At 42.5% G+C, this 17,196-nt stretch overlaps 1 protein-coding gene across 7 annotated transcripts in view; it reads left to right on the top strand.

Moving 5' to 3' along the window:
* The window catches only part of PPP1R1C (protein phosphatase 1 regulatory inhibitor subunit 1C), an 82,965-nt gene extending 66,520 nt beyond the window's left edge, over window positions 1-16,445 (top strand). For 3 of the 7 annotated variants that reach the window (XM_039495209.1, XM_039495210.1, XM_039495205.1), the window contains one exon: window positions 16,008-16,445. In XM_039495209.1, the coding sequence (XP_039351143.1) occupies window positions 16,008-16,096 (89 nt within the window). In that variant the 3' untranslated portion in view covers window positions 16,097-16,445. Of the gene's footprint in view, window positions 1-6,307; window positions 6,458-16,007 lie in introns of all 7 variants that reach the window. The other 4 variants (XM_039495203.1, XM_039495204.1, XR_005586292.1 and 1 more) reach the window with 3 other exon arrangements.
* Window positions 16,446-17,196: the final 751 nt, after the last annotated feature.

Raw genomic sequence — 17,196 nt, 5'->3', positions numbered from 1 at the left:
CCTACATAGCCTGGGCCAAATTCTGCCTCCGGTGTAACCTTATTGAAGCTAGTGGGGTTGCATGGGGTGCAAATCTACACAATATTTGTCTCCCTGAGAATAAAAGATTTGCCTGAGTGCAAACATAGCTATCAGGAGAGAGCCCCTGTAACAGGGTGGTTGGCCCATTAAAAGGAACTGGCTCAGCTCTCCTGCTACAGTCCAGATGCTCCCAATGGGGTCAATTAAGAGGGCAAGGGGGCTATAAAAGATGAGAGTCAGAGCCCACTGGGTCAGTCAGGAAGAGCAGGAGATGAGTGTGGCCAGAAAGAGGAGGTGGTTCCTGGGAAAGGTCTGAAGGCAGGACAGTAGCAAGAAGGGTTTGCTGGCTGGTGTCCCCAAGCCAGAGGGCGGAAGGTAGGAGGAGCAGCAGCAGAGGGTGAGTCCTGCTAGCTCTATACAGGAGAGCTGGAGCCAAGGGCCAGAGAGGGCTGAAGAAAGAAGAGGCAATGGAGGTGCTTACCACCTAGCAGCTCCTTGCCGGAGAGCTGGGCCGCAGAGAAACCAAGAGAGGCTCCCAGCAGTGATGCCATGGGGGTTCCTGTTGTGAAAAGCAAGGCTGTGCCCCAGCAGGAAGAGGCAGAGGAACAAAATAGGACTGATGAGTCCAGGTGTGGTGGGAGACTCTGGACTGGTGAGCTCTTGCCCTCTCCCTCCCTGTTGAGTGGGGTGGGCTAAGGGGGAAGTTTGCTTCCGATTATATATTGCTGCACACGGCTGTACTGGTGAACTGGACTTAAGAAACACACTGGTGTTTACAAACTCAGAAGCATCTGGGGGAAGTAGTTCCAAGGGTGGAGAAAGGAGCCTTGTTACAGGCCCAGTCACATATTCAATGTTTACATCCAGAAATGCACATGAGGAGTCTAAAAAACTTATGATGAAACCCCCTGGACAAATACTTTATGGTGGTTTTTTTGACAGTTGTGAGACTGACAGCCATCTGATTGTAAATAGTGTTGTCTTTAAAGGTAGTTAAAAGACCTTGGGTAGATTCACAAAGGGATTTAGGTGCCTACCTGCCACTTCAGGTGCATAAGTCCAAAACTTGAACACAAGGAGAGGTTTCCCAGCTGTCAACCCCAAGTGGAGATAAATACCTCCCTCTGCCTGGAGTTAGGGACCTAACTTCCTTTGCAGGGTGGAGCTTAGGCCTCTACCCTATCCTCAGCATTGCCTACTGCCTAGCTTAGGTGCTCCCTACTCAGTGTGCTGGCTTTTTTGAATTCCATTTCTGCCCCAGGCATTGCAGAGGGAGCCTGGGCACTTAACTAAGGGCAGAGGATTTCACTGGGCAACAGGGCACCTAAATTTAAACATTGAAATGGAGAACTGAAAGGCTTGTCTGCATGGTCAGATGGTGTGCGGTAACCAGGATGTAAATCTATAGCACCTTAGCCTGCCATGCATTAACTGGCCATGTGGATCCTGCTGCCCTGCACTAAAAGGTCTGTAGCAGAATCTAGATGGCCAGTTAGTATGCAGCAGGCTAGGGCACTGTACAGTCACACCCCTGGCTTGCTGTGTGGACAAGCCCTATGTCCCCTCTGTGGATTTAGTCCCTTGATTTTCTTATTCTTAAAGGTTAACACGTCACAACGTGAACAATTGGTCTTAGAACATCTCAGCTCATAGGTGCAATTCTGATTATGTACTTAGCATGATTTTCAGCGTCCCTGTGGGCACAGCACCTTTGAGAAGCTGTCTCTACTGATTTAATTTAAGCACACTAGCTGTCAGCTATTATGCGATTATGGGTAACTGAGATGACAAAATGTCAGCCAGAAAACTCCAACTCACACGCAAACCCAGACATTCAACCTCTGCTGCCAACCCCTCAAGCAAGTGCCTGTAGAGAGTAAAGAGATGAGCTTTGCACATATATGAGACACTATCATATATGTGCAAGGTCTAGTTGAAGTTGTTGTTGGAATATTGGCCCAAGAACCTTCTTACATAAAGATCAGTTGAGAAACGGGTCTTGCTTTCAGTAGGCTAAATTGAAAGCAAGTGGAGCCTATTATAAGCTGAAACATCTATTTCGCTGACTGCGGGGGCTTCTGCTTATTATCTGACATCTGAAGACTGGCTGACTTGTGCAGGGGGAAGGCTAGTGGGGGTGTTAGGGGAATCAGCAAAATGAGATGTTTACATACTAGTAAGAGTTGCTTGGAGCTATGAACGCCTTAACTGTTTACACTTTTAGAGGCTGTCAGTGAGAGATGTATACTAGTCAGTAACAAGGTAAACTGACCTTAATCTCTAGTACATGCTTTACTCAATCTGTGGCGGATTTACAACAGCATTTTTGTGTTGAGGCTGCTGCTTTGTGCTAATCATATCACACTAATGCTGCTTAAAGAAACATTTAAATGCAGGGAGGGGAAAGGGAATGGAAAGTGCAACTTGAGAGAATAAAATGGAAAACAGCCAAACACGTGTAATGTGCATTTATTGGCCACTTATAGTGCTGGTTGTGGCAGCAATGACGGGGGGCATATTGATTTTAGTGTGGGGAGGATTAAGCCTGATTTTTGTAATTTAAGACTTAACAGGAGCTAAGTGGGCAGTTTGGTGACACTTAACAGGCATTTAGCAAATGAGTTCATTCCTGTTGCGTGATTGCTGAATGACCATTTGTGATGGTTATGGTGCTCTGTTGGGTATGGTGATGATATTCTAGAGATGCTACTCCAGCTGTGACCCACATAAAACCGTCCTGTTTGCCAGTAGTTTGTTTTATTTGTTTATCATCACTGTATATGACACAGTGGTGGACACTATAGAAAGCTTAGATTGTGTTACTGAATAATTTCTTTTGGTTGCATGACTTCATTTCCTCCCCATGCGCCTGTGGAGAGACAGGGAACAACCACCCCATATTATACTAACCATACATTTTTTTTGTCACTGAGTTACAATGCACTAAAACATTAACATGCTTAAAGCTGGCACTCTTTCCTTATCCACTGTTGTAAAATCTGGTTGGTGATAATGCCATGGAATCCATAGCACGTGCTGTAATCTGTAGGCACTCCAGCACCTGTTAAGAAATGAGCCTTAAGTTTGCATTTCCTTAGTTACTTTAAATCAGAATGACCATAATGCAGGTTTTGTATGTCAATGAACCACACAGTTGTGCCTTTAAACTCTAATTTTGGGGCCCGATGTATTGTTAGCATTGTCTTTGATATTTTACACACATTTATTGTGAGTAAACTGCAGCTGTTTGAAATCGATTTCTAATTGTAACTGAAAATTTAAAATCAAGTATTGTATAGGCTTCATCCTCTTTCCAGTGAAGAAAATGACAAAACTCCCATTGACCTCCATAGGAACTGGATCAAGCCCTGTATTTGAAACAGTGTAAGAACCCTGGTTGTGTTCAGGCAGACCACTGACTCACTTGAGTAAGGGTGGCATGACTAAGGTCTGCATCCTGGGCCAGAACCTGAAGTTCTTGATTATTACTTTGTCCTTTCTCAGGCAAAACTCCCAATGACTCAGCGGGCCAAAGCTAGCAGGAGGGACATATCTTATTTAGGGTTCAATTGTGATACCACCATAGAGCACAGGGGAGGAGATGATGTGATATTGCCCTGCATCTAGGAGAGCTCCTAGAAGCGTTGTGCTTTAGACAGATACGCTGCCTTCAGGAGCATCTGGGGAGCACATCTGCTGTGCCTGCCTTGAAGAAGGGCCCATGTGTGCTTCCCCTGAATGGGGCCAATGCTGCCTGGCACAGAAAGTGAGCAGGGGCATAAGCACACAACCTGGGAGGCATCAAATGCTGGCAGTGGCTCTAGACTCAAGCCATCCTTGTACTCAGAGAAGGAAGGGAGGGCACAAGGGGAAGTTCCTTTAGCGTCCTCCCTACACACCTGCACAGTCACCCGGTTATAACCTGGCACTCAGCACGGTGTCAATCTCCCATTAACTATGCTACCCTCAACTGAGCTCTGACTGCAGTGGCAGTTTGCCTAGTATACATCTCTCACTGAACAAGGCAATTAAGTGAAAATGAATAAACCTTGCAGAACAACCCCTTGATACAGATTGCAAGTCACTTATGCAAAGGGAAAAGAAGAAAGCCCAAAATAGGCACTTGGGAAACTCTATCACTTCCCTTCTTGCTGCCTGATTTACTGTTTTACAACTGCCTGGATCTCTTTCTTCAGTACATCTTAAACTATTTAAGGACTTAATATAGCTAGGATAAAACTTAAACTGTTTAGTCAGAGGAGTTTTGATTAATAAGGTTAAAGGGCTTAGGGTATATTTTTCCACTGTGGTGTGTGGGAAATTAGCTAAATGTTTTCCATGAACCATAATGAGATGAGAGTTGTGCTTCTTAAATCTTTGTGAAAAAAATTAAGTACAATAATGCATATTTGGCATCTACATTATGTAGAACCTGGCCAACATATACAGTGTAATATAGCCTACAGTGTATGTATGTATGTAAAATATTTGGAAGAGTAGAAAAGTATATGAAACTATTATGAATTGTATGTGTGTGGAATTAAAATGATTTCCAATGTGTTATAGGGATTTTATTGGAATGTGAAATTGGGACTTCTTTGCACATCACGTATGTTTTACATTTCTATACAGAACATTTGAATCTTTGTTTAAAAAATAATTCAATGATGTACATCATGTTGAAAATGCTTCCACTCTCTGAAAAATTAAAATAAACAGTGCCAACTGTTTGGCCAGTAGCATTGACATTATGGGACAGCAGCTTGTCTGGTGGCACTGTCATAGGTCTATTGATTTCACTGAAGCTGAGTTCAATGGAGCTATGCCAATATACACCAGCCAGCATCCGCCCCTATATGCTTGCTGACCTTTAGCGGAGTAGTGGAAATGCACTGAACCACCGGGTAGCTGAGGGCAGTAATCCACACATTATCTCTTCCTGAATTCTTACTGGAGCAGGGAGAATGGAAGATAGTTAAGCAGCAAGAGCTGGAGCCTACAGGCTGCTGAGCTGCTGAAAGATGTGGAGAGGGAGCGTGCTTGCCGCATGCTTTGCGCCTGTGAAAGGAGGCTTGTCTATAGTGGGCCTGATCCTGTAAAATGCTGAGTGCCATCAACTTTCACTGAAGTCAACAACAGAAGAAGGTGTTTTACACCTTGCACAATTGGGCCTGGTGTACAGAAATGTGCAGCAGGCTGAGCAATGTGACTAACCTCTGTACCTAAGAAGGTGTAGCCAGGGCAGAGATGCTTGAGCACAGTCCAGTGACAGCGCTGCTATGCTTAGCCACCATTTTTTAGGAGTTTCAGTCACTCCTCCTGCCAGTCCGGAGTAATGGCTCATTCATGTGTGCCTAAGAGGTGCACTTAGTAGAACCTGAAAACAAGGGCAGCTGTGAGGGGCTTGGTCCTGACCATAGCCCAGACGTGCACTTGATGATTGTAAGAAAGCAATATCTCTCCTAGCGAGAGGCTCAGTGTCTCCTGCCCTATGCTGGGTACAGTTCCTGCAGGGCCCCACCACGCTGCAGCACCCGCTCCTCTCAACTTGCTGGATCACAGCTTTCAAAGCACGATGTTTAGCAGCCCTCAGCATTGTTCCCCCTCATCTGATGCCAGGCAAGACAGAGGCCTAAGAGACTGAGTTTGCTGCTCGGTTAATATATGTTTGGGTCTAAAAGCTGAGCTCTGTCAGTGCATCTAAACAGCCTGACATGCTGCTTCAAGTGTCATCTCATGAATAGAAAACAGTTAAAAATACAAATAAGGGAACTAATGGTCTGAGCCTACAAGAACTCCCAGTGCAGTTCACGTATGTGGAGCTCTTAGCAGATCAAGCCCTAAGTCAACTTTCACAGCCTTTAATAAAACCCAACTGTTTCTGATATTTTTCATTTTCCAATATAATTTTGTTTAAAATATCCATGCAGGTTGTGCATTAGGGGTTCAGAACAGCTCTTTTTATAGAGATGTCAACATTTCCCTAATTTACGAGTGCTTTTGGGACAATTAGTTTCTCAGTGCTCTACCTCAAACACCACAAAGGGGGGTAATTTTCAGAAAGTGCAGCACACTGACTCTCTGAAAATCAGGCCTATAAGGGGACTCAGGGAGGGAAGCAAAAATCAGCCATTTTGGAAAACAGGTTGAGACATTTTGTCAAGTCCTGAAGGTTTGTCACTTTTATTGTGTATATACACATAGAGCAAAAAGCAATTTCTTTCATAACAGGAGTGCGTAGGTTTTTGTTTTTATTACTATGTTTTTAAATCTGTTACATCTGCAGGCAGTGAACAGGCAGATTCTATTAAATGTAATGGTAATCACCACTCCTCAGGCACCACACAGCAGCAGAGAGTAACTGAGGCAGATGATCAGCTTATGAAACCAAGGCGGAAAGATACACCATTTCAGCACCAAGCACCGTTTGTTCCAGGTAGGGCGCTTCAAGATGCACAATAGACTTTTAGATAGCTAAAGGCTTATCCAATTTCTCATTGACATTGATGTCAATGACTTTTGACTTTTTCTTTTGACTTTTATGGGAGTTGGACTAGGCACTACGAAATGAAGACAAAGAATGTAATGGGACCGTTGTGGGAGATTCTGTTGCTGGGCCTTTCTGAGATGAATGAGGGATGTGCCACGTTGGCATTCGGGTGTTGCAATGCTCCCGCCCCTCCCCTCCTCTCCCAGTGTAAACCATTTGTGTTCTCCTTTTTGTGGATACTGCCTGGTACTTGTGGGGTAGAAGTGTGGGATACAAATCTTTGGCAGGGTAGGAGGGGCCAGATCCTTAGCTGGTGTAAATTGGCATAGTTTCACTGAAGTCAGTAGAGTGATGCCAATTTATGACAGCAAAGGACCTGGCCCGTTCTTTCTCTAGACAGGTATTCAGAGGGGTGGAATGAAACCAGAGACCAAGTACATCACCACTAGGAGGCACTTGGTGGCCACTGTGATCCCAAGACTCATTCCTTGGCCATGTGGTACCTATTTTAATTTGCTTTTATAAACTGTGTTTAAAAAACACATGCACACACACATTCAAAACCCTCCACTTCTGAGACATAAAGTGGCACCATGTGAATAAGCATGCTCCAGCCAATATAATGATCTATAAAGCTGAGTTTATTGCTAATAAGGGACTTGATTTGTGTGTGTGTGTGTGTGTGTATTCTTTGACCATATTGTAACTAGCCCTCTGAAGATGTACTAAAACACAGAAAATCAAAAAGATCAAGATGATATTTCTAGTACGCTTGTTTTTCTGTCCCTAAATTATTTTCCATAAAACAGAAGTGTCTTCTATGCAGACATGAGAAACCTAATTCCTGTTGGAACACTAGAAATCCTATTGTACTACTGGCATCAGTTGTGTCCTATGCAATCATGTAGTGGAACAAAGGGATGTAATTCCAGCAGCCTTTGGGCGTCCATGCAGAACTGTCTTGGATTGCAACCCCGGGCACAGAAGTCTAGGGAGAAAAGTGGCAGGACACGCTGGGGGGTAGCCTCACATTGTTTCCACATGGGGAAGAGTTACTTTTAAGAAGGGAAGCAAAGAAGGAGTTGTGACTCTCTTTCAGTGTCCCCCTTGACGTGGCACGGCTACACACCACCTCATGCTCAGAACTGAGTTTAAAGGCTCCACCTATGTGACATTGGACCAAGTCATTTAACCTGTGTGTGCCTCAGTTTTCTTCCTGTATTGTTCACTGTGCTGTACAGAAGTGCCTGCCTTAATTGTAAGTTATTTGATTTTAGGGGTCAGAGCAAACCTCAGCTGTGGAGATATGGGACCATTTTTTTAAGCAAAGTAAAATAAGAAAATGAATTCCACATCCTTCAAAGGCATTAATAAGTTGTGACATGTGTGCTCCATTTGCCTCAAATAACCATTGTTTTTTGTCAAAAATAAATGAACTAACATATTCAAAAGTGATTTTGGGGGTGCCTCCATTTTTGAATGTCCAACTAGAGACAATTTAAAGAAACCTGATTTTTCAAAGGACTGAGCATCTGCCCTCTGAAAATTTGGCCACTTCAAAATGTCTCATGTTGGGGATTCAAATCAGTAGTCATTTCTGAAAATCTTGGCCTGCGTGTTTCTCGTAGAGATGGGCCCAGACCCAAAACTTCGTATCCAAACACTCCTCTATACACTAGGGCATTCAAAACAGATCTAAATCTGAGTTTTGCAAATAGCCATTATATTTCTAATGTGCCACAGCGTAATCCAAACATGTCTGGACTTTGTGGGTGGGGACCAGGGAGGAGGCAGGGTACACAATGTTAATTCAGGCTCACACTATTAAATCAGTCCCAGATCTTATCTCCAGTTTTAAGAACAGATGTAATTACAGTAACATTTGGTAATTTCACATCTTGTGCTACTGATTAACCTTCTAATCTGGTGTTTTGGTCAGGTAGATAAAAGCAAAAGTCAAGCTGTTGATTAACCAGCACAGATTTTATGATGTGACCATGGAAATGTCATAAAGTTGCTTCTTTTGCACTCATAAATTATCAGGAATCCACAAATATGCTTTGAGGCAGTGATTTCATCTAAAATGCATTACCAGTTCAAAGTGTATTAGTGCACGCCTGCTGCAAATGGTTTGGCATTCAGGCTTTTTTCATCAGCAATAATTGGATTAAATTATCTGCAATGAAATCTGAGCCTTTGATTAAAACACTTCTTGGCCTGATGGGGTTAAGAAAGCAAGACAAGAAAAAGGGAAGGTTAAGGTAAAATAAAAAGCAGCGCTTATGCAGTCTTTCTTTTAGAGTGGGCTAGAGAATGAGTTTGAGCAAAGTAATTTTAAAGCACAGCAGCCTAAAGGCACCAACTGATTGTTGGGTTGGGGAAGCAGGAGCGAAATAAGGGGCAAGGGAAATCAGAATGGCATTATGAGTGATAGTGCTGTAGGACTGATGGTAGAAGAGCAAAATCACCTACAAGAAATGACGTTTCAGAGTAGCATTTAAAACCTGAGCACAGGGACTGCGGAGCAGCAAATGAACAGAGCAAATGTAATGGAGCAAGAAGAGTGTGAACAGAGTGACCTTAGGGCAGCCAGAGTAGAAGCAGAACAGAACATCCTCTGAGCGAGCAACCTCAGGGCAGAGTGTCAACAGAGCAAAGAGTGAGAGGGGTGAAGCAAACTGAGAAGTGGCTCAGGGCAGAGCATATTGTGAAAGCAAAATAACCTTAGGGCAGAATATAAGCAGAACTGATCAAGAGCATGAGTGTAAAGATGAACTCACAGGATTATTTACAGTCTGAAAAAACAGATATTTGGGGGCTAGGGAGACTCATTTATGGATCAGCACTCAGACATATCCCGTTACAATTATTATTATGAAATCTATAACTGTATATGTTGATCTGAGCGCTCTCACATGTACAGAGCAACATCTGCTGCCTAGAATTTTGCCCATTACATTAATATTGTATTGTTTTTTTCTGAGTGATATTTTAGAGGCTATATTTGTGGTTTGACCTTGGTAAACTTTTGTTTTGATGGATATAGATAACCCCTGAACAGCAGCTGCTCTGGTACCTCTTTCTTACTATTAAAAAAGGGCAGAGGGTACGGAGTACATTGCTAATGTAACATGCATTAGGATCAGAATGAGAGAGGCTAAGAAGAGTTTAGTTTTGTCTTTCCAGTTTTGTTTTCTACTTAATTAATACGGCTATGGAATCAGTTGTGAAGACTATGATGGTGACCAAGGTTACAAAACGTTTACCCTAGTCCGGATAGATGATTGTTTACTAAACAATCTAGATACTTCTAAATAAAAGGGTACTGGGTACAGCTATGGTCACAACTCAGAGATTGGCCAAACTAGTCCATTATCTCTGGCGATGTAGGATATTATTTTATTATCTGCTTATTGCTGGCTTACTGCTGAGTCAGCTAGTTCAAACCACATAATCTAAAAAGCCGTAGAAAGTGAACTTGGAGAGGCTTTAAAGGTCTCTTCCTGCAGCCTCTGAATGACTGTCTGTTATAGTATCTCTTTGGCCTTGTCATAACATTTTGTACCATTGCTGCTGCTATGGAGAATGCTGGGAAATCTTAGAGGTCTAGCGTAGGCACAGCTTTGTGACTTCCTGCAGTCACGGTTGTTCATTGCAGATTAGGTGGAAAAGCTAGAATTTTGTCCTGGTGGATTAAGCGGCTCCACCATGCGGTGCTTTAGAAGCATCCTAGGACAGTAAGGAAGTCACGTAACCTCCATCAAGGCTGAACAACAACAACAACAAAAGCTTTCACCTCTGAGAAGACACAACACCACGAAAGCAAAAAGTCCCAGTTAAGTGAATTTGTTTCTTTAAACATTTGTAAACATTTATGGGGGGTGCAACAGTCCCAAACTTTTCCCAACAATATCTGGATCGCTCATGTAAGTTAATGCTGACAATGTCAGTAGGACTTTTGCCTACCTATGGACTGCCCGGTGTCAGAATTGTTGTGAGTAAGCAGTGGGCCAGTTAGCTTCTGGACACTGGTGGTTTCTGTATTGCAGCAAGAAAACCAGACGCCCAGTGCATAGAGTATAACTTGGGGCATGGGAGAGGGAAGCAGCTGTTTATTAAACATGGTTAGATGTTATCAGGTGTTTCGCCATCTGCACATGGTTGCACGCTAGTGTTTTACTGTGTAGCTAGGTGACACCTTCTGTAATACCACTGATCGTATGGGCCTGCCTTCATTTTGGAAAACTGCAGTGCAGTAGTTTGGAGCTTATTGTGTAATATAGTGAGCCTTGTGACAAAGGTGATGGTGGGCTGTAGGTCGGGGAGATCAGTACTTACCACTGATTGTTTCCTTATGAAAAACACAAGTTTACATGAGACAGAAAGTTCAGTGTGCAATGCTCACTCAGTAGTGTAACTCCCACTTTGCAATTGCACCCTAAAAAATAAACTTCACTCTTACCAAAATGTCATTCCATGGAACTACATCGTACTGGTCTTATGTCCTGTGTCCTCCCCATTAGCTGTAGCTCTTGTTTCATCTCCTAAAAAACTCCAACCTGCAATACTAACTATTCTGCCTCCCAGCAATTTCTGATTGATCTTTTTATTTCGTGTTCATTAAACAGGTACAGCATATGTGCAATATATAGCGTCTTCAGTAAGACACAACAAGAGATGAATTTGCAGAGCCATCACATTGTTTTGAGCTGAATGCCCATAAACCTACATTTGTGGGAAATTAGAACACAAGTATTTCTCTTCTTTAAAGGCATTACCTAAAGCACTTGTCCCTGTTGTATGTGGGCACCCAAAATATTGGGTTTTTTTTTTTCACTTCTCACAGTTACTCAGTCTGATGCAAGTGGTTTAAAACATGCTAGATAAAGCAGAACTGCGTTGAAGGAGTTGGGTTAATTTTGGGCACTTTTAGAAGGGCTGTGATGCTGCTAAGCCAGTGAAGAGGCCCATAATTTGCCTGCTTGATTTAAATCTGAATAACTGTTTGCCAGTGATTTGGGTGCTGTAATTCTTGACAGTAACAGGAATGATGACAACACAGTATGGAGCACTGATTGACAATATTAGAGACAGGGCTGGTAGCACTGCCTATTAAGGTTGCCTGACACCCCTTACAAGACCCTGTTTTAAGTTGTTTACAAGTTTGCCAAACTTTAACTTTTGGGGCTACATTTTTTTTTTCATGTCAGGTGTCTGCCTCAAGCCGATCATTTTGGAAAAAATTCAACTAAAAAGGTTCAGCTGTTTCTCAGAAAGATGCTGGGAGAAAATGCGTTGTTTTGCAAGGCTAGAAAATTCTTTTTGGGAGGCTGTTTGAATCCATGTGTTAGAGCAGGGGCTTGAAATCTGGCAAGGGGATGGCCTTTGTGTCAGGGATATGCCTTTTGCTTTTCCTGTGAAATTAAAGCCCACACTTGGCCAATTTATAACCTCTTTGGAAAAATCTTTTTGCACATGCTCAGTAGAGACATTTTACAGTTTAGTAGTTAATATCTTCAAAGATTCCACTGAGCATGTGCTATCGCCTCACAGTTCCTATGTATTACAAGAGGAGGGTCTGGTGAGACTGGGACTGGTGTGGGGCAAGAGATAAACTGTGATGGGGAGTTGGTGGGGAGAAGTGGGAACCAGGAAGGGAGGCTGGGCCTGGTTGGGCAAGGGGACTGGGTGCTAGGGGGAGACCGGAACTGCCCAGGCATGGAGACTGGGACTGGGGAAAGAGTGGAACTCAGAAGGGGAGCTTGGAGGAGGAAACTAGGACTGGCTGTGCAAGGAGACTGGGATGAGAAGCCTAAAGAGCGGTGATTGGGACTGGTTAGATAAGGAGAATGGGACTGGGGCTAGGAGTCAGGGGGTAGGGAAGAGGCAGGACAGGGACAGGTTGGAGTGGATGAAGCAGAAAGGATCAAACTTGGAAGGAACAGGCAGAGGACATTAGAGAACACTCCATGCCAGAGCCTGCAACTGAACTCAAGACTTCTGAGTCTCACCCTTCCTCAGTTGTCAGCAAATATCTGTGAAACTCACTGCCAAATTATGTGTCCCATCTATCTCTAGTGCTGGTCCATACAGAGGACAAGAACATACTATTGCTATCGATAACTATTTGAGCTCAAGTGACAGAGGTCAATGTGGTATATCTAATAGTTCCAATGCTGCTGATGAACGTAGGTGGTCAATTTGATGCCACATTATATTTATTTTTTTCTGGCTTTTTAAAAAAAACATAGGCAATTAGCCTAAAAAATTACATTGAAAACATTTAGATTGCAAAGTCAATCACTAAAAAAATTAGGAAATGCCAGAATTAAGGGTGCCTGTGAAATCTGAATGTTTACCTCTACAGGATTGAGTGCACATGACTATCAGGTTCTGAACCATGGGCTAGATTCTGAGCTCAGGTATGCCCGGCATAGTCCACAGAAATTAATAAAGTTACTCCAGATTTCTGTCAATGTAAGTGTGACAAGTATCTGTCCCCATGTTTTTTAAGATGGCAAATTGCCTTACCTGTGTTTCTCATAGAACACATTAGGTTATTGAAACCGAATAAGTGCCATGGACTGTAATTGCCTGCTCTTCATGCAACCCATACAATTTAACCCTTATGCTTCAGAAAAACAACAACTCTAGTGTAGTAATAGACTAGAACTGGCTGGTTTCATACAGTACCACATATTAAGAGAATTACCATGACATTGTCTGCCATTGTTGATGGCTAGAGCTGGGCAGGAACTGGATTTTTCATTTCTCAGGGAATACCACAATGTCAAAAAAATTTCTGTTATGAAACAGAACAAAAGTAAAAATTAAGTTTCCTGCCAAATGAAATTCTGGCAAAAAAATAATTTGGGGTCAATTGAAACATTTTGTTTTGATAATAGCGAACCGTTTCATTCTGATTTTGATTTTTAAAAAAAATATATATATTCTAGTATGTAATATAAAATAAGATTGAAATGAAAAGTTATTTTGAAAAAGAAAATCTAAATGTTCTATTCTGACCTTATCAAAACACTTTTTAAAAAAAAGTTTTCCTTTTAAAGAAAACTTTCATTGAAACTGACACGTTTCTGCAAAACATTTTGCTTTTGACAAATCAGAACTTTCCATTGGGGAAAAAACATTCCATCAGAAACTTTCCAATCAGCAATATGGCACTGACACGGCTACTAGACTTCTGTGAGCTGCTTTCTTTCAGTTTGGTATCTCTGGCACGTGTGATGGGGCACATTCTGGATTGCCACATGCTATGAAAGGGAAATCAAGTCCCATCTTGGAACAGAAGCAGTAACAGATTAAGGGTAACGCACTAGAGCTAGCCTTTCTGCACCTCCTATTATCAAAGGGTCTCAGGATGAAGCTTTTCCATTGTGACACAAATATTGATCTGAGACTGTTACAGGCTTAATACATCCCTTTGATAAAGTTCATTATGTTCCACCAAGTTTTTATATGACAATAGCCAAGATTTTCAGAAGTGACTAGGCATTTGGGGGCTTTTTTTGGTTTTGTTCTGTTTTTTGTGGGAGGGGGACACTTCCATTTTTTGGGTGTCCAGCTTGAGCCATTGATTTTTCAGAGGGCAGGTCCTTAACACTTTCTGAAAAGTGGCCCCTTTTAGGTGTCTCAAGCTTGGGTGCCAAAAAATTGAGGAAAATCTTGTGAGCGCTTCAGAGGGCACTTCAGAAAATCTTGGCCTCTGAGGCTATGTCTATTCTTACGATGGTGTGTGGAATATAGACCCTGCATGGGTATAAATAGCAGCATAGACCGAGGCATTGCTTAGCCAAGTAGTGTATAGACACACCAGAACCTTAGGGTATATACCCTACATGCCCAAGCAGTGCCTCCCACATCTGCAGTGCTATTTTTAGCAGTGTAATACCTTGCTGCCTCGCCCCTATTAGCTCCTTTCACTGCCACCTGAAGCTACGCAGTCCAATGTGTAGCTACACATCTCCTACATGCTGCTGCAAGTGTAGATAAGGCCTAAGGCTTATAACAATGGGATGTCTACAAATCAGACATGGGTTTTTTGGGATGCTGAGGTGGCAAATGAAAGTATGCATGACTAGTACGGAAAAACACATTTGTGCTTTTGGAACAACTGCTGAAGAAAATTTTGTTTAAGCAAACATTTTATTCTTTGTATCACTGCCGGTCATGTCAGCTTTGATTATTGGTTACATGTCTGCCTGGCAAATGAGTTAGTCAGAAACTAAATACAGTCCCAGACATATAGTGACTACACAATGTGGGCTGTGGAGGTGGTGCTGAGACCTGGTCACAGAGGCCTTTTATGTTTGTTTTGGACCAGGAGTAATTTCAGACATGAATAATAGGCATGGAATTTGAGGTCACATTTTCCCCCTTTGACTAAAACAATGGCCCTGAGCGTGGAACTGGGAGCATTTCTGAGAATGCCACCAGAGAGGTCCTGGATTTCAGTCTCTTCCCTAGCAGCCTAAATTTGGCCTCCAGGATGTCTCTCCTACCCTTCCCTATGTCATTGGTACCTACATGTACCACGACCACCAGCTCCTCCCCAGCACTACACGTGTCTATCCAGATGCCGCGAGAAATCCTCAGCCTTCGCACCAGGCAGGCAAGTCACCATATGGTTCTCCTGGTCATCACAAACCCAGCTATCTATGTTTCTAATGATCAAATCTGCTTCCCTGGGCCTTTCATCCTTCTCAACAGCGCAAGGGTTGTCTGACCGGAGGTGGGACAATTCTACAGTGTCCCAGAAAGCCTCATCAACATACCTCTCTGCCTCCCTTAGCTCCTCCAGTTCCACCACCCTGGCCTCCAAAGTCCATACTCAGTCTCTGAGGGCCAGGAGCTCCTTGCACCAAATGCACACGCGCTAGGACCATAGCATCCAAAAGTCCTTTGCAAAACTCCTGTTGACTTGCCTGGAAGTGATACATTTGTAGCAATGGCAAGATGCAGTTCCCAGAGTAGTTACGTTCCAGTTTTGTGGATGTTGCAAGGGTTGAGTAACCTGTACAATCTTCTAATTAATTTACACAAAAGGTGAATTCATTTAGGAGAGGGGTCAGGAGCAGCTGAGAACAAGTGTACAAGGGTTTGGGCCCTGTGTCTGCACTGCGTCTCTTCTCCAAGAGATGTGTTTCAGAGCTCGTAATTAGACAGACATTCTAGATTCTGATGGCCAAGAACCTACAGCAATCTGCCATTATTTTAGCGTTGCAGATGCTTAACTTGAGTGAGTGTGATATTGCTAGTCCAATCCAGGAGTGCTGTCGGGAATCCTGGAATGGAAGGAAATACTGTTCTATCACAAAAGGTGTAATATGTAATGCTTGTATGAACTGAAAGGTTATGAAAGACAGCACCAATGAGGTCACTTAAAAAAACCCTTTCCATCGTTTTGTGGGATTTTTTATTTAAACAGCCAGTCTGATTTCAATAAATGTGTCTTTAAATACAATCTTTATATTTGCAGGGGTTAAACATCTGAAAAGTCAGAACGACTCAGCATTCCCAGAGGAAGAAGAGAGTGTCAATGAAAGAGAAGAAGAATGGGACCATTAATTAGCATTGGGCTTGTGTAAGAAAGGTTATTGAGAATAACTGAACTGCTAAACTTTCCATACTTAACATGGAATTCCATTGCTTGTGTTTCTGAAACATTCTTCATCTCACAACTCCAGGCACACATAGCAGGATGCTTTCCAGGGAGCATTCCTTGACTGGATTTTACAGCACTCTGCAAACTTGTCCTGTGATACTTGTAACTGAAGATAAACATTTATTTTACAGTCATTTTTCTTTCCTTTTTTATGACTTAAAAATGTAATTTGCAAACATGTTAGTAATCTAACTTCGGTACTGCCAGAGCTTAATTACTGAATGTGATCTGTACTCCAAGACTTATTGTAAATAGTACCAATTTAAAAGTTACAAATAAATACTAAATTCATTTAGACGTGATTTTATGTCGTGCTGTGCTTCTGACTAACTTGAAGAGAAATTTTTAGGTAAGGTGAGTCTTTAGACCAGGGGCATCTTTTCGCATATTAGAGTTACACCTAATAACATACTTCAAACCCAAGCTAAAGCAGAAATGCCTTCTTAATGCTGCACTACATTAGTTCTTTGTAGCTTTCAGTGTATGTACTGCATAAAACAGTTCACCACTTCTTGCTTTCCATAAAGGTATGTATCTGCTACTGCTCAGTCATGTCAGTCATTCAACGATACATTAACTGATTTTTCCTTTTTTACTACTGAAGACAATCATACGAGGACATTAGGAAAATCTTTGATTTTGTGGAGACTGGCTGCCTCAAAATATTGGCGATAGGCTGCAGAACCTTTCCGCTCTAAGAGAGCTGGTTCAGTTTTGGCCGGGTTCAATAGTGCTGCTACCATTTGACAGCTCATGTCAAGTTCTGTGAGTGCTGAACATCAGGAAAGCTTATGAAGGAGCAGAAAATGACATGGGGTGGACAAATCATACTTCTTTAAAGTTGTATTTAACATATTGTTCCCTATTTTTAATGGTCCATCTTTAAACCAAGGACAACCTTTCACAACCTGTAGAACTGTGTTAGCTAAGGTTGTCCTTGGTATAAAGATTCATTTTGAATTTAGCCTTTCATGCCCTTGAGTCCCACTTAATAAACCAAGCT

The sequence above is a fragment of the Mauremys reevesii genome, linkage group 11, assembly GCF_016161935.1.
Source record: "Mauremys reevesii isolate NIE-2019 linkage group 11, ASM1616193v1, whole genome shotgun sequence".
NCBI lineage: Eukaryota > Metazoa > Chordata > Testudines > Geoemydidae > Mauremys > Mauremys reevesii.
Note: the sequence above shows the minus strand (reverse complement) of the source record. Positions and strands in the feature narration are given on the sequence as shown.